At 52.3% G+C, this 19,073-nt stretch overlaps 1 protein-coding gene across 4 annotated transcripts in view; it reads left to right on the top strand.

Annotated features, from left to right (window-relative positions):
• The window catches only part of TTC12 (tetratricopeptide repeat domain 12), a 42,450-nt gene extending 23,938 nt beyond the window's left edge, over nt 1-18,512 (top strand). For all 4 annotated transcript variants that reach the window (XM_036088160.2, XM_036088157.2, XM_036088158.2 and 1 more), the window contains exons 10-22: nt 447-635; nt 1,734-1,803; nt 2,521-2,609; nt 4,323-4,491; nt 9,140-9,232; nt 10,250-10,310; nt 11,101-11,238; nt 11,733-11,831; nt 12,295-12,363; nt 14,758-14,859; nt 16,113-16,212; nt 17,093-17,318; nt 18,352-18,512. In XM_036088160.2, coding sequence (XP_035944053.1) covers nt 447-635; nt 1,734-1,803; nt 2,521-2,609; nt 4,323-4,491; nt 9,140-9,232; nt 10,250-10,310; nt 11,101-11,238; nt 11,733-11,831; nt 12,295-12,363; nt 14,758-14,859; nt 16,113-16,212; nt 17,093-17,318; nt 18,352-18,424 — 1,478 coding nt within the window. In that variant the 3' untranslated portion in view covers nt 18,425-18,512. The remainder of the gene's footprint in view (nt 1-446; nt 636-1,733; nt 1,804-2,520; nt 2,610-4,322; nt 4,492-9,139; nt 9,233-10,249; nt 10,311-11,100; nt 11,239-11,732; nt 11,832-12,294; nt 12,364-14,757; nt 14,860-16,112; nt 16,213-17,092; nt 17,319-18,351) is intronic.
• The last annotated feature ends 561 nt before the right edge of the window (nt 18,513-19,073 follow it).

Genomic DNA, 19,073 nt, shown 5'->3' with positions numbered 1-19,073 from the left:
CTTGGCCTCCCATACCTTCTCTGCACTTGGCCTCTCATACCTTCTCTGCACTTGGCCTCCCATACCTTCTCTGCACTTGGCCTCTCATACCTTCTCTGCACTTGGCCTCAAAGCCACATCAAACCCTCTCTGTTAGCAGGGCTGCCCGCTCCTCTTTCCTCTCTGTTCTCCCACTCAGACCTCTGCCTTCCTCCTTTCTACACCATTGTCCCTTAGAGCCTTCTAGGCAGGGCATAATGTTGTCCTTGAATCCCGAAGATGGTTTAAAATCCTGGGCATAGACTGTACACCCTTCCTAAAATTTTCCCTGCTGAAGCCAAGTTTGAATGATTGTAATGCTTCACGCCTCTCAACCTCACATCCTCAACAAAGGTGACTCTTTGTGTCATGATGTTGACCATTAGGGTTTTGTTTGTTTCTCTTTTCTTTTCCTTCTTGTTTTGTAGATTACCTGAATCAAGTAAATCTCCGGGAGAAAGCAGACCTTCAAGAGAAGGAAGCCCACAGATCGCTGCATTCGGGCAAGAACACAGCTGTGACAGTCAAGAATCTCCTGGAGACGCTTTGCAAGCCCGATCAGACCCCCTTGTTCTATGCAGGGGGGATTGAAATCCTGACTGAAATGATGCAGGATTGTAAGCCCGAGATGCGTATGACCTCGTGAATATGTAGTGTAAAGGGACAGTGTAGAAGTCAGTCCTGAGGAGGCAGAGAACCCCTATGTCCCTTCCTTCCACACATACTGAAGATCTGCTATAATGTCAGGACTGAAGAGGTCACGTAAGAGGTATACCCCCGCCCCGGCTCCACCCTCCGCTCAGAGCACGCGTGCACTCAGCACATGCGCAGTAGACGCCCCAAACACAGTGCGACACAGAACACACATACACACGCCGTACCCCCATGGCACATACACCACATGTATATAACTCACATATGCACACACCACACATGATCACCCCTCACGCGTGCTCCACACATCGTCCACATGCCTGCACACCTTCTGGGTTTCCCTGCATACCCCCTGGATGCCCCCAACACCGTATCCCACCCTGACACAGCTCCCCCCAACCACGGAGGAACGGAAGACAGAATTTTGTAAGATAAACTGCAAGGTTCACCCCAGTTACATGTAACGGCTTCTTAGGACATGTAAGTCGTTCCAGAGCAAATATCAGCTCTCCTGCTGGTGAGACCGTTCTCTTTTTACCGGTTCTTATAAACGTTGATATCAGGGATTCAACCACTCTGTACTCAGTGACAGGATGCTGTGTGTGCAGAGATGGGATCTCTGACCTCCCTCTAGTGTAGGATGGAGGACGCTCAAATATCCCCTTCACTAGTTTCTTGGAGAGTATAGGTTCCTCTCTAGAGCTTAGAAACAGCTTCAAAATAAATATTTAAGAACAGATGGATATGCTAGTTCTTCCCGGAGGTTGAACAGCTCCTGGAGACTCTCTAAAGATGACAGAGTGATGCGTTGTCAGATAACCGACAGGGCCCCCGGGCCCAGCTCCCCTTCTCAGAACAGGATGTCCCTCTCCCTGGGGCTACAAGTGGCCGATGACAGCTGTAGGTTTCAGAACGTAAAGGTATTTGTTTCTGCCCAATCTGTTAATTTGGTGACCTTGACATTCCGTAGTGGGTTTCTCATCATCAGCTGGCTCTGTTATGGCTAGACATCAGCCAGACTCTTCAGGAGTCTGACGTGGTTTTTTATGAATTCATTCCAGGCACAGAACGAACTTTATTCAGAACACACAACGGATTCAGTCTCATCAGCGAGAATAAGGTCCTAAGAAGGTAGGGGTGTTTGTAAAGACAGCCAGCAGTAGAGCAAGGAAGGACAACCAATCCCCTGTGAAAGATCCCTGGTCACACAGACAGCGGCTTCGCTGGCTGGTCCTGTCCCTCAGTCCGCGGTGGTGGCCCTGGCAAGGGGCGGGGCTTTGCGCCTCCGCTAGTTTGAGTTCGGCCACAGTTAACCACAGAGAGAGAAGAGGTCAGCCACGCTTCCCGGGGTCCCTCCAGACACTGCAGAGTCAGAGAAGTGACCCTTTTTTCTGGTTTCCCATCAGTTTGGGCAAGATTGCCATTTGTTCTTTTCCTCTCTTGGAATTTGCTGATCACATCAGGAAATGAGATCTGCTGGATCCTCAGGCTTAGGAGGACACTGACATGGGTTGGGGTCACCAGCACATGTTTGGGTGTGTATGGGGGCCCATGAGCCCTCCGTAGGCTGCTGGCCCACCACATCATCGGTCACCATGTGGCCGTCGCCCGTGGCCCTGGCTCAGCAGCCTCCCTCCATGCAGCCCCACCTCCTCGGCCTGCACCCCTGTCCCGGAGCTCTTGGTTCAGTGCTGACCAGCGCACGGGTCCTGGTGACCTGCGGCTCTGCGTTAAAACATTGCTTGCTTCAACCCGCACTGGAGGAGTCTGGAGGTGGGCTGAAGCCAGCCAAAAAGAAGATCGGGACTACTTTCCAGTTTTAATGTTGCCGTCCTGCATCCATTCTAGGTGCTTTTCCACGGCGGGAAAAGATGCAGTGGAGGAGATGGTGTGCGTGTCTGTCCTCAGGCTGTGGCAAGCAGTGTGCACGGGGAACGGTAAGTGCGGGTCGTCGCCGTTAATCCTCGTCCGTGCTCTGTGGGTACGTGTGCGGGCAGGACTGTCTGCCCCGCGGCCCAGGCCCGAGGGAGGTGATGTCCGGACCTTCCCCCAGAGAGCATCGGGGTCGGAAGCGAGGACTGCGCTGCGGCCACATCTTTACCGCCCTCCCAGCTGCCCCGACGGGGGGAACAGTCATGTCAGCAGGACGAGCCGTCTCATCCCCTGGGCGATGGCAGCGCAGTGGACAGAGCTGTTCCTGTCCTGTCCACCTAAACGTGTCCTTCCTTTTTGCTGACCGCAGTACCCGTTTCAGTGTCGGGAGACTTTCGATGGTCCCTGCTGACATCTTATTTATGACACCGGTCAGTGTAATACCGGGACAGTAGATGCTACACGACGCTTATCGGCTGTTCACACTTATTTACCTTTCTACATATTAGCATTTTCTGGGGTTCACTAAGTTTCTGCACAATCTCTCTTACCCCTTTTGTAAAGTAGTAAATGTAAATAAAAATTGTAAGTATTTCCCTCATTTTAAAAAAGTCATGTTTTCATAGGGAAAGACCCAACCATGGACGGAAAACACCGAAAATGGGGAGAGTGGCATCTGGGTCTCCTTGTCACAGGGCTCTTGTGGGAAGCCGGCCACAGAGCTCGTGGAGGCAATTCGTAAACTATGACAGGCTGAATATGTGATGATATGACTTTTCCCCTCGATTTAGTAGAGTGAGGGAATCATCTTAAGTTGCAGAGGACTAGAGAATGAGGGGGACCCTTTCCTGAAGGGCATCAGGCTCAGACGAATGCGGTTATCAGGGCGCCCCGCAGCCCTGTAGGATTCTGCACTGGCCTGGGGTGGTGATCTCGTACCCCCCACACACACGAGGGGGAGGGAGGCAGGGCTTGGTGACCGAGCTTTTACTCGGGTGAAACAGACATAGCCCTCTCCCTGCAGCCCTGATTTCCTCAGCCTGCGCCGACTTCGGTTTCAGTGAACCTTGGGGTCACGTTTTTCGTTAACATCAGAACAAACATGGTCACACACAGCCTCTGATGCACATGCTCTGTCAGATCCATGAAATCTGGGTATGTCCAACTCAGTGAATACGAAGAAGATTTTCAAAAGGACACAGGGATGCTTATAAAGTTACGGACATGGAACTATGTCCCTGATACGCTGTTGAGTGGGAGAGGGAAGCGGAGACAGGGTAGGGTGGATCATATTTTTAACAGTATTCACAGGAGAGGTGGGGGTGGGGGGGCTGCTTTAAGGAATGAGCTTACCTGGAGAGGCCACGAGAGGAGGGGACCTTCACGGTCAGCTTTGTACTCCTGTGCTATTTGGATTGTTTCCAATGAGCTCCTTTTGCAGCATAAGAATAACGCTCCGTGGCGCCCACATGTGAGCCAGCCCTGCTCTAAGCCCCGGCTCGTATTCACTCCCTGAGCCCTGCTAACAGCTCTGGCACATCAGCCGCCTTCCTCGTTTCACCCACAAGGAAGCTGAGGGGCACGGAGTTCATGGCTCGGCCACGATCGTGCCCCTGGTCACCGGGACCCAGCAGCCTGGTTCTAGAGCTCGTGCTCTGACACTTTATTACCCTGCCTCTCAAACGAGGGGGAGACCTGGATTTCCCAGTGGCATGGTGGGAGAGACGAGTGGTGTAAGTGCTGTCATGTGCACGAGGTGCTCGTCCCCTGTCTTGCAGAGGAAAACCAGCGCCTGCTACTCCAGCACCCCTACGTGGGCCGGCTGCTGCCGTCCTTGCTGGCCGCCAGGGCTCTGATCGTCCGCCAGCAGAGCCTGGCCCTGCTGCTGCAGCTCGCCCAGGCGGACCACGGACGGGGCCTGATCATCAGCCACCTTGACGGGACCCGGTAGGACTCTGCTGGCGGGAGCTTCCCTGGGGCTTCTCAGACTGTCATCTGCCAGGTTAACACTTGCCTGTCCCCTTCCCACACCTCCAGCAGGAGAGGGGCCGTCAGACTTCATTAAGGGTCAAACCAGAAAGGAAGGAGCGCACTCCCTCGGGAGGACCTCCGGGACGAGCTCCTGTCTGAACTTAGTACCCCAGGCACTTTCACTTCTCTGGCCGGTTTCCCTTTCACACATACTGCAGGTGGTATAAATGGCAGCCCTTCAAACCCAGATTGGGAATCCAGCTCTGCACTAGGTAATTCGCTCCTGCCCCTTTAGCCTCCGTCCGGTTCTGCCCTCTTTCTGCCCGCACTTTTCTTCTTTCATTCCTGTTCGAGGTGACACTCTCTGAGTTGGCATGTTCTTCAAGCCTTTCTGGAGCAAGGTAGAGTATAAGTAAATAAACGCATCTGGAACACTCTTGCACATAGGTCTTTCCAAGGTTTACAGCCGTGGAAACAGAATGTGCCTCTCCCCTGAGTAGACTTGATAAAAAATTTACTGAACCCCAGTGATGCCTTCCAGTGCTTTTCAGTTGAAATAGTACTAGTTTCTACATGTGAAATTACCATTTTTTATATCAAAAGAGTTGAGTGTTGGCAATTCCGTGTAGCTCCACCCAGTAGAAGTCGAGCAAGGATCACAGCGGGCTTTATACGTGTTTCATACACAATCTGAAAACAGAAGTTGGCTTCCGATTCTTCTCACTATTACCTCACTTTATCTCCTCTCAGCCTGGGAAGGAGGCAAGATAAGTGTTATGAGCCCATTTCACGGATGGGGCGGGAGAAGCTGCAGCACATCACCAGGGAATCTCACCCCGTTGTCTCCCAGGCCCTGAAGCCTTGCTCCTGCTTCTGTTCCCAGTAAGAGAAGCAGCCAGATCCGGAATCCTGGCAGGTCTTTCCTGGACCGAACGGAGACCTCCGGGGCCCATCCCCCGGAGCGGGGAGGTCCGTCATGCTCAGGACGGGGGCTTGCTGAGCCTCGCTGCGGCCCTCCTGCTCTCAGCCCTGCCGCGGCCCCCGTGGCTCGCAAGTGGGGGCTTGGCATCCCCCCAAAGCTCAGCCCACACAAGCAGATGGATTGTTAGAGTTAAAACCTCAAAAGCCCATTTCACATTTCAGATGACTGCAGTCACTTCCTCGATGCCTTCCTCATGGTTTTTCATTTGGTTTTGGCCTCTCTGAGTAAATGTAGCTGTGGTTGTCCCAAGCTTCCTCCTTGTCCCCCTGCCCCCCAGCTGTCTTTGACTTGCTTGAGTTTTCATTTGAAATTTTCCATTGTTCTGGAGAGTGGCATTTCTGAGCATCTCCCGCAGTCCTGCCTTGTCTCCAGACTGTCAGAGACACCTCTGCTGATTACCTTCGTGCCCACTATTCTCATTAATGTCCATCTCAGATTAAACCAGAAAGAGGTAGCCTGTGTTCTCTGAAATGAAGAGAGATGGCTTGAGTCTGCACACACGTCCCACAACCTCCCAGAGAGACACACATATCACTTTTCTCTTAAAATGCTTTCCCCCCTGTGAGAAGTCAAAGGGGCAAACGAGTACTGACAGGAACCGAGTGAGGGCCAGTGTCACTTTGTGGAAAGTGCTGGATTTTTCAATGCAAGCAGTCATGAGCTCAAATCCTCTGCTTGCCTCCTTCTATGTACGTGGCCCAGGAAAGCTGCTTAACCTTGACAAGCTCCGGTGTCTCATCTGTATCACAGACTCATGATGAAGCCTAACAGAAGTGATACATGCATGCCAGTCACGTGTTTCCTGCTGCGTTTTACAGAATACCTGATCGGGAGAAGCTGGTCTTGTTTATCTCACGTAACAGGAAAGACTACAGATGGCCACAGCCAGTTCAGTGGCTTAAAGATATCAGGGTCAAGTCCTCTGTCCTTCTCTTGATCTCTCCCTCATGGTCTCACGAGGCTGCTGCAGCTCCAAGTATCACATCCCTCATTAAGACAGGTTACCAGCAGCTAGATCTGTCCCTTTTATCAAGAGAAGCTACTGCTTATTTCTGTTTGCTCAGGATTGTGTCACATCCCACCCCGGTAGGAAAAGTGGTTCCAGCTTCTCTAGTAGAGTCAGCAGGAGAGAAGGGGGATAGCAGGGTATCTGTGGGATTAGCCAGCAAACGGCGCCTGCCACAGTAATGAAACAGTTAGGATGTATGTTTCTTCACCTGGAGAGGAAGCCTAGTTGTTCATGTCTCCTAAGACAAAAACCAAGATGATCTTTTTTTTAAAAAAAAAAAGATTTTATTTATTTATTTGACAGAGAGAGAGACACAGCGAGAGAGGGAACACAAGCAGGGGGAGTGGGAGAGGGAGAAGCAGGCTTCCTGCCGAGCAGGGAGCCCGACGCGGGGCTCGATCCCAGGACCCTGGGATCATGACCTGAGCCGAAGGCAGGAACTTAACGACTGAGCCACCCAGGCACCCCGACAAAAACCAAGATGATCTAAGACTGCCACCTCCTCTTCTGTACATTTCAGGTTCATTAGCATTCATCCTCAAGACTGAAGAAAACAGATTTAATTGGTGAAGGAAGAATCTGAACTAACAGCAAAATACATGATTTCTGACAGCAGGAACACTAGAGCACACCTCTGAGGAACTGGGGATTTGCAGCAGCTTGGAGTTACCCAGTACCACAGAAACAGTCCGGTCCTGCCCCACCCAGTGCCCCTGTCCCTTGTGGGGTATCCCAATATGGCCTGTGCGTAATGCCCTCCAAGGGAGATTCCGGCATTGCCCATTATACTTTTCTCCATTTGATTAGGATGGGCGCTGTAACAGCTAATAGACTGGGAGTCTTTTCCCAGCCAATGAAAAGATGCAGATCTCACCTCCCAGGGCAGCTCATCCTGTTCCATCCTGACTGATAGAAAGCTATCTCCTTGCACCAGGCACAAACTGCCTGCCCCATCCCATGCTCCCTACACGGAGGCCTTGGTTCAGTCTATTGAAGGCCTACAGAATGCATCAAATCTCCCACTTTTCGGTGCTCATGGCATCTGAAGACACTGATCTTTTCCAGGTTAAGCATCCTGGTTTCCCTGACCATTCTTCAGATGATTTGACTTTCACATCCCTCCTAGAACAAGCTGCCAAATAAATCCAGTAGTGTAGATGTGGGTGACTGGAGTCCATTCCTAAAATCCCAATGCGATAGTCCCTTTCCTGCCTCTATTGTTAACTGCCCAATGGCATTGGGTCCTGTGGATCACTACCACGTTTCGTGAAACTCCACAGTGTGGCTGTCAGACCACTGCCCCTCTTGGTCCTCCTCCTGCCCCCAGGCGCATCCTTCTTGGCTTCCTTCACAAGCTCCCCTTATGCCATCACCCTTCCAAGTCAGGGATCCTACTCCTGGCCCTCTTTTCATTCATGGCCTTAATTATCGTGTGTAAGTCCTCTGAGTGCTCGGAGCCTTCCCTCTGCCGCTGGACATGTCCATCTCAACGTCACAAGCGTTACTAGCTGAAATCGCCAGTGGTTCTTCCAACCAGACCCTCTCCCTGAACTTCCTGCCTTCATAGGTGGCACTTCTTCCACCCAGTTGCATAAGCCAGAATCCTGTAGGAAGATGGTGTATTGTCACTTCTCCCTCCTCAGCATCTGGACTCCCTTCTTTCTGGCTCTCCTCGGACATCTGTGACCTGCCCTTCTAGCCTTTCGCAAAGGCCTCTCTCTTCCCAGCGGGGTGTCTCCCTCTGCCCCTGCCCCAGCGAATCCCTCCCTCTTTACTGTCTGGCCCATTCCAGTTCTTCCCCAGTCGGATTCCCCGCCTCCGGTACCACCCGCTCCAGTGAACACACGTGGGTCACTGTAGGTCACCAGGAGCCCAGCACTGTGCCCCTGTACTAAGCACAGCACTCAGCACACTGTAGGTGCTTAGGATGGGTTGGCTGGACAGACAGAGGACTCCCAGTGGTGCCAGTCAGTCTGTTAGGGCAGCCGCCCAAAATTGCGTTAGCTCCTTCGGGCAGCTGCGGCAGACCGTTTGCTCAGACTCGGTTTGCAGTTGGCTGAGAGCCCTTACATCTTTTTTGTATGAACCGGGCATAAACCAGGTCTCCCCATTTTATCACTTATATAGAATTTCCAGCTCTAAGTGGAGGACTTTGAATTTAACCCTATTAAATTTCATCTGACATATTCAGCAGCCTGTCAAAATCTTGTTGAATCCTTATTCCATCCCCCACCTCATTAGGGGGCCCTCCCTCCCACTTTAGTCATCAGCAGGTTAGTAAGCATGCCACTTAAATGTCACTTATGTGATTGAACTTGGCTGAGCCAGAGTCACGTGGCAGAGGCACTCGAGATTCCTCCCCAGTTGACATCTGATAGTCAATGAACTTTGGTTAAAACTGTTCAACCCTCTGGGAGTTAACATTTAAGTGGCAGAGCCATTCCCGTAGGAGGTTGTCTCTGTCTTTGGGGTGGGCAGGGATCTGGGCTTCCTAGGAGGACATAGCGAGGCCACCCTTTTGGCTTCTTTGACCCACACGCAGACTCCTTCGTGGTCTCTTTGCAAGGTCTCCTTGTTGGGGATGCTCTCAGCTGGAGGACAGCCCGCTCTGAGGTTGTTATGGATTTTTGCAGATTGTTGGAAGCCTTGGTGTCATTTCTTGATTTCTCAGATAAGGAGGCCAACTCAGCTATGGGACTACTCACAGACTTGGCTCTGGAAGAAAGGTAATTTTTATTTCCAGAAATTGACATTTCTTCTTCAACCTTTGTTAAACTGTCTGATCTTTAAAAATGTGCAGTATGAAGGGAGGCTTGGCCAACTGAGCATCACAAGATTCACTGAGTAGGAGGGCTGATGCCTTCCAAGCAGGGGGCTGGAGTTGGCCACTCCTGTCCCTCTGCGTGCAGGGGGACCCAGTCCTCGATGGGTTTGGAAGCAGCAGCATACTTCACACAGTACCTCTCACAGTAAACAAGCCTACTGTGTAGCGGAGAAGCTTCTTTCCCTTCATCAGTGCCTAATAGGAACTGCCCAGCAAGTGTGTGTTGAATGACTGAGAGACGGCACAGTGGAAGGTAGCCTCCCCTTGGGTTGCCAGTGGCATTGTGGGTAACCCCCTCATCTCCACTTAGCTGCTGGGGAAAACAGCAAGCGTCTTAGATTTTCGTAATTCTTGAGGGTTTTTTAAAGTACATCTTCTGTCTGTTTTTTAAATTTCCTCACAAACTTTAGGGTGTCTTGCTTAGAAATGGCCATATAATGAGACAGAGCTGTTTGTGCTCGTAGGCCGTTGGCATGGGCTGGGAACGGGTAAGAGCCTCCCTCGCAGGTGCAGACGTGTGCCTCTGGGCCTTCCCCACGACCGTGTTCCAGAAACATGCTTGCACTGTGTTTCCTGTTTGCAGGGCACACAGGCTCAGAGCAAGGGGAGGGCAGGGGTGGCGGCAAGTCAGCTTGGCAGAAATCTAGGGCTTCCAGCAGCTTCTGCTTTGAGAAAGCTGCCATCTGAGATCTGTTGTTTAACATCAAAGGCAATTCTCCTGACTTAGAAAAATTAAAGCCGCGTTACATACCCAGTGACATTTGGGGGGGGAGGGGGTGGTTCAGAATAAATCATACGTGCATGCTGCAGATCACATGGGCCCAGAGTTTGTGACAGTCTGGTCCATTGTCCAAGACACTGTGTTTATGTTCTAGTTTATGCAGTGCAGAAATAAATCATGGGAATATTTTCTCAACAGATTCCAAGTCTGGTTCCAGGCCAACCTTCCAGGTGTGCTCCTGGCACTCACAGGTGTTCTGGTGAGCAAGCCCCTCACTTTTATCACCCGTGACAGGTATTCTCAGGCACATGAGCAGAGCCATTTAAACACAGTTTACACTCCGGGGCTCCTGTCGTCTCTCAGGTTGATTAGTCATTTACTCACAGCTGGAATTTACACAATTCTCAGTTATTAAAACAACTGCCGTTGGGACAGGTGGAGATGGCGTATGGATGGGGCCGGTACGGGGGAGACAAAGGTGGATGTGGACTGTGCGTCTTAGGTGAAGGCGGAGAGAGGGGGTCCGTCCCAGTCCGTCCCCTTCTGACCCTAATACCCGTCATAAGGACTGCGGGGCTGCCCTGTTCTTTCAATGGCAGTCAGCCCCACCAGGAGGGCAAGTGGTAATTTGAGCCTATGACACAGGACTTAGCAGGGTGGGGTTCTCCTAGGAGAGCATGCTATGACAGGGACCTGTCCCAAGGGGGCCAGAGAAGTCTCGGGATCTGAGAGCATATCCACACTCCCGTATTCCACACATGTGGAAATGGGAGCTCTGAGAAGGGAGAAGACTTGCCCACATTCTCCCAGCTGCTTGGTGGCATCCCCAGAGTGAAGCCCTAGGTCCCCCTATTCCAGGCTAAAGTGCTTTTGGGTCTCCCCCTCTGTGTGCCTCCATCCTGGTGTCAGTGTGAGCCCGTTGACGCCCCTGGGTGACATTATACTCTCTGGTTCCCAGGCATTTTCGAGAGTGAGGGACGCCCCTAGAGATTGCTCCAGCATTGTTTGCCTGCTCTCTGCAGACTTTTTTTCTCTTGACTCGCTTTTAGAAGAGAGATCCCATGGTAACCAACCCCACAGCTCTCTGCCGGTGCATCGCCCTCATGGGGAACCTCAGCGCTGAGGCCGCCATCCGAAGACAGATGTCTGCTTCTGAAGAGTTCCGGGAGGCCTGTTTGGGCCTCATGGTATTGTAACTTTTCTAGTCAGAATTCGTCTTTTCCCTGCTTTGGGAGCATTGGCTTCTTGTTGATTATCTGGCTTTTCCAAAACTTCTGTTTGAGGCTACTGGCACCAGTGGCTTATCCCTTCTACAATATGGATTTTATGGGTGGCCAGCCTTACAGCGCCCTCCAGGGCAAGCCTCAGCCCCCCTGGAGAGGTTTGAAGGATTTTCTGGTGGAGTTGGCTTGACTGCCCACGTCAGCAGCTCACTCTCCAGTCTAAACACAGGACCAGGCTGAACCAGAGTTACAGGGCACAGCACCGGAGACTCTTGGCCAGTCTCCTACACTAACACCAATCCATGGAACTGGTCTCTGATCTTCCAGCATCCGCTAGGTTCATGACATTGACAGTTTAGGGAGTGTAAGTAATGCTGGGGCCATTGCCAAGGGGATGAGATGGCCATGAAAAGCTGCAGGGCAGAAAGGTCATTGATTACTTTGCTTTGTTTCCAAAGGCCAGATGTGAGGAGGATGTGGACCTGTTCAGGGAGGTCTTGTACACACTCCTGGGACTTGTGATGAACTTGTGTCTTCAGTCCCCCATCGTCTGTGAGGTGCGGTGTTCTTTCCTCCCTGCTAGGAGCCCTGGGACACCCCAAGCCTGTGCCATTGCTAGAACTGCTCTCATTTTCACAAAGAGAATATAGCATAGGGACTCAAACCCTGGCGGCGGGAATGGGGAATGCTGGACAGATGCTCTGTCACTTTGTTCCTCCGAGAAATAGATGAGTCACTCAGGTGTTCATCCAAAAAATGGATATGTTGAGCATGGTGCTAGGTTCTGCATTTACAAAGTCAAAAAAATGTGGTCTCTGATCTCAAGGTATTGCCCTGTAGTTAGGGAGACAGCCGTGGGAAGATGTAAGAGTGATAGAAGAAGGGGTTGTGAGGGAAATATGGACAGAGCATGGCCCTGCTGAAGAGCGAGAGGTCAGTTCTGTTTGCTCAGAAGAAGCTCCATAATGGATTCACATTAATAGGCCATTCAGACCTCCTCCTCTCTCCCTGTCATGGCAGGTTTGGGCCTTGGAGGTGAGCAGGAGGTGCATGTTTCTACTGAACAGCCAAGATGGAGGGATCCTGACAGTAAGTGTCTCCCAGGGAAATCCAGAAACCACTTCCTTTGTTGTTCCTGGGGATTCGGTGACGCCCCCACCCAGTGCCCATCTGTGGACCCCCTAGAGTCCATGGACCCAAGTTAAGAATCCCTTTTCTATATAGTTTGCAACTTACCAACTTATACAATGTAATTTATCTGATTTGTCCTATTCCAAGATATCCTGGTGCAAATTGGACAGGCCACAAGATTTTATTTAGAATCTCTTTTTTTCTGTAGTCAAGAAAGCCAGGCGTGTATTTTGAAGCCCATGATCCTTGAAGTTGTTTATGCATAATGGTTTTAGTCCCCTTAGAGATATATGCTGGGATGGCTTTCTCATTTCTGTTTCTAACATTTGGATAAGAAAGCCAAGAAAGACCTATGGTTAACACAGAGTATCGGGAGAACATCAGTATGATTCATCAGACTATTTGCTGCCATCCTAGGATGTGTTCTTTACTCACATAAGTAATCACCCCAACTTTTCCACCTATTAAGTTAGGGCCCTGGTGCTTAGAGAAACAACTAGGGGACATCCAACAGGTCTGGAAACCAGCCCTTCAAGGAGCACAGACTGGGGACTGGGTCCAGGATCACAATAAAGGTTCTGAGCAGATTTGATGAATCCTGTTTGGGGCTAGTATGCCTATAAATTCCCTGAAGTCAATTCAGACATGAGAGCATGGAGGTTTTTAATGTGAACTCCAGGAATGTGTGGTAGGTCTCCAAGTTCCCCAGAACCCCCTAAAATTGTATAGACAATTTTGAATGTATGTGCATTTTCATGGGAAAGGCATCATGGCTTTCATCAGATCTTCAAAAAAAGATCCATGACCCCAAAAGTGGTGAGCACCACTATTCTCAGGTGCTTGGGTTTTTCTGAACGGTTTAGACCAGAGCGAGGCCTAGGGTAGTTCTGAGCTAACCCTTCAAGTACTCTCCTGGCCAGACCTTCCCAGGGCTCTGCCTCTGCCTGAGTCCGGTGCTGACCTGCTTGTGGAGCACAGCAGCACTTCACCAGCAGACTCTGGTCCTTCGGTAGAGTGCTCTTCCCACTCTCCAGGGCCTCAAAAGAGATCCGTGCTCTTCCACTCTCCAGGGCCTCAAAAGAGATCCGTGCTCTTCCACTCTCCTGGGTCTCAAAAGAGATCTATAGTGTCAACTCCAGCAACATTCTAGCACCTGCAGGGGGCAGCTGAGGGACACAAGACTGATAATACGGTAATACACACATTTATCCCTTCTCCCTAGGGAGAACCTCATTAAAATCAGACTGAAAGCATTAGGGAACAGCAACAACAAAGTTTGAAACACGCATTGACAAAACAAACAGGCAAGAGTCACCAATTGGTTTTTTAATCATTTTAACCCTTTTCTGGAAGATGGAGAATAGCTGCAAAAGGCATAATTCATGAGGCAGGGCCGAAGAAACAGTGCAGTCTACAGATATAGGGGATGCGGGTCTGCCCCGTAGGCCGTGGAGAAGTTGGAGACTCCACAACACTGGGACCACACAGGGCACGAGTGAGAGATGGGGGATCACGCTTTGGCAGCCAGGCAGCTATCCCTCAGGTGGGAAGTTCGAGCTTGCTTTCTCTCATGGAATTGAAAGGCCAGAGAAAAATGTCTTGCTTTCTAGGATTTGGAAGTGCCTCCTTTCCACCTGTCAGTCAACTAACTCCCCATGAACACAGCATGCCCAAATATATTTGTACTGCTTTTTCATAAATGTGCCCAGAAATGGGCAGCTAAGGTCACCAGACATTTCAGGAAAGCCACACACAGAAATAGAAAAACCAAGAGTAACAGAAAAATCAACTCAAAAGAAATAGAAATGATACAGGAAACAGAAGAAAAAATTAATAACTATCATTTGTGTCCTCGGAAGGATTCAAGATAGTGTTCTATCCATAAGTCAGTAACAGCTAGCTATTTAAAAAAGAAAGGGAGGGAGGGAGGGGAGGAGGGAGGGAGGGAAGGAGGAAGGGAGGGAGGAAGGAAGGAAGGAAAAGCTATGAGACCCCAAGGTCAATCCAAGAAGTCTACCACCTGGTAAAGGGCCTGCAGAGCTCTGCGGGGTGTCCAGGACTTTTTTTGCCAGAGCTGAACTGGCCGATTGTGTGTCGAGCTGAAGTGAGCCAGGCCCCCGTGTGCCAAGAGGCTGTGTTTCCAGCCCTTGGAGTGACCTGCCCTGCAGCTATAAAATGAACGCTGCTTCCCGGCTGGTCCCAGGGCCACTCCACATTTGTAAAACCAAGGTGCGGGTTTTGCTCCCCATACTAATGATTGTTTTTGCCTCCCCAAGCTACTTGCTGACTTTTCAAGGTCATCAGCGTTTCTGAAGAGAACGGTTAATCATCTTTCCTTTCCCCTTCACTCAGAGAGCTGCTGGTGTCCTCAGCCGCACTCTTGCTTCCTCCCGGAAGATCGTGGAGGAGGCCCTGAGAGCTGGAGTGGTGAAGAAGATGATTAAGTTCCTGAAGGTAGAGTGAGCCGCTCGGGTACACACGCTTGAATTCCCAGGAGCGTCATAGATCATCCAGGGGACAGAATTAAGGAGGGCTGTGTTCAGTTAGGGGCCACCATCACACCCCTGCCCGACGTTACACTTCTTGACTGAGGATTCCTTCCACCTGTCACCCCAGACGGCACTCTGAACATCATTGTAAGGTTGTTGCACAAATAAGTGAGTTGTTCACGAGAAGCAGCCATAAAACCGACTCACCAGGCAAGCCTCACTTCACAGTGAATGGCTTCTTTCCCTGAAAAAGACGGTCGGAGTGGCTTTCCACAAGGTCCCACGGGCCCATACTTTGCTCACCTTCTGCTCGCTGTGCTTTCCCCGGCTGCCTGGAGAGTGCTGACTGTCCCTTTATGGGATACGGAGGGTGCAGCCTTACCATGGGACACAAGGATGCTCCCGTGGTCTGAGTGAGTCAGTGCGACAGTTGAGTAGACTCACTGAGAGGACCAGGTGAGTAACCAGGCTGCCCTCTGTGGCCCCTGCCCGAGCTGCCCATGCCCAGTGCGCTTCACCCCACCATGTTAGTGGGCTGAGCAGGGCCAGGAAGCGTGCTCCATCGGGGGGCTGCTGCTGGGGCAGGGCAACACTGAGGGGGTGGGATGGTGGGTCAGACTTCAGACTCCATGCGGCTCTCGCACACCGGCTGGAGCCTGCTGATCACATGCACACACATGTGCAGTATGCATGGAAGATGCACATGCGCATCTTAAAGACCCTGCACTGGGTGATTTTGAGGGTTATGATTTGACAGTTACCACCTCTTAAAATGATCTAGATTTGTGATGTTCTCCATGCAGGCCTGACAGCCTGACAGCCTTAGCAAGAGGGTCCCCATTCTCCAATGGTGAAATGACATGGGGTTGGGAGTGGGGTGCTCTTCCCGTCTTTTTGGTAGATCTGCCAGCCGACAGCATCCTTCCCTCCTCAGCCACTCACTCGTAAAGCCTTCTACGGGCAATTACGCAGGTGTGCATGACAGGCCCGTGGCCCTGTCAGAATTCCTACCGGGCTGTGGGCTGTGTTACTGGGGATGCGAATGACACCACCCCAACAGGGACCTGGCCTGCTCCCCGGGAAGTGCGGGCCATTCTCAGGGGAGCAGTGTTTCAGAAGTTCCGGAAGCCACACAAGCATAGCACAGCTGCTCGCTGGTTTCTGGCCCAGAACAATCCTAGGACTGATTTCTTTTTCTGATTTCATTCTGAAACCCAGACGGGGGGCCAGACTGCCTCACGATATGCCATAAAGACACTAGCTGTCTGCACGAATAGCTTTCATGAAGCGCGAGAAGAGGTGATAAGACTGGATAAAAGTAAGTGATCGATTCCTTAAGGGGAGCCTACATCCCAAGGTTCTGCCATCCTGGAAGCTGCAAAGGGAACTGGGATGAGGAGCGGGGAGAGACCGACAGAGTGCTGTTACCTCTCCCTAGACTTCCGCAGTGTTTACCGAGTAAGATCGCTGTGTCGCCCTGTTCTGGAAACGTTTAATTAGCCTTCAGCTGCGCATGCTGGAAACTGCTGTAACATGGCTCAGAGATAACAGGGTCGATGCGGGGAACCAGCCCCCCCCGAAGTAAATGGAAATTGTTTCTGAAGTATTCTGCTTAGGCTGGTCTAACACGGGTTCTCGCCCTTCAAGGGGTATGTGGGGGGACACCTTCAACCTTCAGTGAACTGGGAAGATAGCAGAGTCGGAGCCGGCGTCAGGCTAGTAACTAAAAGTGGCTGCCGGCATCCGTAGCGGGGTTCCCAGCGAGGCAGCCTGCTAATGTTCGCCCTCGCACCTGCTCTGGAATGCGTGGGAAGTGGACTGAGCGGGCCCTTCTTCTGGGTCCTGCTCCTTGCCCTGCGGCTACAGGGAGCCGGCCTGTGGCCCCCCCTTGGGTCACTCTCTCTGGAGTGTAGGGGTAAAGATCGGGGACTTTAGGGAAGACAGACCTGTCCGACACATAGCATTCGTTCACACAACAGCCGTGTCACCCTGGGCACTGCTCTGGGCTCCTGAGACCTCGGAGACACAGGAGGCCTGAGGAGGTTCACAGTGCTCAGCAAATACTTGCTGAGTGACGACCCCCAGAGCTTCTGGGGACGCTCGGTGTCCACGGACACTCCCTGTGCCCCTCGTGTCCGGGGCTAGCCTCCTGTTTGGGATTCGGAGGGACAGAGGCTTGTCCTCTCCCCTCCCCCTAGAGTTCGGCATTCTGATGAAGCTGCTCGGCTCCGAGGATGAGGTGGTGGTGGGCAATGCCGCCCTGTGCCTGGGGACCTGCATGGAGGCGCCCCAGGCTGCGGCCTCCCTGTTGAAGACAGACATCGTGCAGGTGCTGTTGAGGCACGCGGCGGGGGATGCGCAGAAGACGGCCGTGCAGCTGAACGCGGGGATCGCTCTGGGGAAGCTGTGCACGGCCGAGCCCAGGTACGCAACGGCTCCTGGCTGGAGGGGTGGGGGGTGGGGGGGTGGGGGGGTTGGGCTGGGCCCGTGTCGGTCACACTCCTGAAGGCGCTGTGCGGCAGCTGGGCCTCCGTGCCACCCAGCACTCCAGGGGGAGCCCCATGAGCCCTCGTGCTTTGTGCGTGGACAGGTGTTGGGCCCAGTAGCCGCTTCCCTGAGGGCACTGGGGAGCTCCGGGCTCCAGCCAGAGCAGGGAGATGCCCCTCTGACAGGGATCCGTTCCGTGCGCTCACTGCCGCTGCTGTCCCTCCAGCTCCTCACCCCTCTTCCCACACATCCCCCCCTGCTTCACTTTTTCGCCTGGGGCCTGAACATATGGGAGAATGTCCAGGGAGGGTAAGGTTCTTGTGCTGGAGAAAACACCGAAGCGAGGGATAGAATGGCGTGTTCCAGACCACCTGGCAAGCCGGGGCGAGAGATCTGGGCTTTAGCTGTGTACATCGCTTCTTTTTTAGCTTCTGTTCTGCTCTGGCTGGCTTCTGACCTGCTGAAACGCCTGGTCATTCAAGCTCCCAGAAGCCGCCCCCCTGTGTCTGAGGGACGGGGCCCCGGCATAGAAGGGGGTGCCTTCCATGGACAGGGAGCAGCGCTGGCCTGCCTGGCTCCTCCTCGTACAGACTAACCCCTCCGAGTCCTCCTCTGGAGAATGAGGAGGGTTGGCTTGGGTGACATCTGAGGCCCTTTCACGTTCTGTCTGGTTGTCCAAATGGAAGGCCTGGATAACATCTTTCTTCTCCAGAAAGCAAGGCACATTAGCTAGGATGAGCTCAGAGTAGCAGTTTCCTGGGAGTCCCTGAGCGCAGGGTCCCATCGGATCAGCCACTCACAGCATTTACCGTGCTTTGTGGACCTCCCTGAGCACCTTCCCTGCTTTGATCGCTAGGGCTCCCAGGGCAGCTACTCCCTTTCCGCCTTGCCAGCCAGCTTCTCCCTGAGAGGGGGTGGCCCCGGGCCCCATGGCACTGATGTGCTCGCCTTTGTGTTCTGACTCTGGCAGATTTGCTGCTCAGCTGCGGGAGCTGCACGGGCTAGAGATTCTCAACTCGACGATGAAGTATGTCGCTGATTAAGACACATGGTGTCTGTGCACATTTTCACAAACACAGGACTGTGTGCTATGGGGGGTCCCTGTGCTAATAAAGACTTTTCGAATGTCCACTCCAGAGATGAATGTTGTTTTCAGATGCTTGCCTCTGGTTTTCACCAGTAATGGGAGAGTGGGCGTCAGGCTGGCCACTGTGTTGGAAACCGCTCGGCATCCACCACGCTTTCTTCTACTGTCCCTTCCTGCCCTGCAGGGGCTGGACACCAGCAAACGGAAAGCGACATTTCCCAGATTCCCTTGTAAGCAGTGGTTCTAGACAGGAACTAGATTCTGCCAGCTGAATGCCCTTCCTGCCCCTGTGGCTGTTTTCTGCTGGCAAAAGCTAGGAACATCAAGTGTTTCGATAGCAGGATCTGTGTCCGAGTTCCGGCCCAGGGACAGTGTTGGCAGCTTCTTGGGCCTGGCCTGCCGCCGTGCCATGTGCTCAGTGGTGGTAGGTGGTTGAGTGGTCGAGTGGTCGGTAGGTGGTGGCTCCCCTGACAGGGAGTTCTCGACGATCCAGGGAATCATCCCCGGAAGCGCCGCCTGGTGCCCTCGTCCAGCCCATCGAGGGATTTATAAACATCTATTCCACGTGTTAGATGGTTTTCTGCTTGAAGTGTCAAAGCAGGGGC

The sequence above is a fragment of the Halichoerus grypus genome, chromosome 11 (genome assembly GCF_964656455.1).
Source record: "Halichoerus grypus chromosome 11, mHalGry1.hap1.1, whole genome shotgun sequence".
NCBI lineage: Eukaryota > Metazoa > Chordata > Mammalia > Carnivora > Phocidae > Halichoerus > Halichoerus grypus.
Note: the sequence above shows the minus strand (reverse complement) of the source record. Positions and strands in the feature narration are given on the sequence as shown.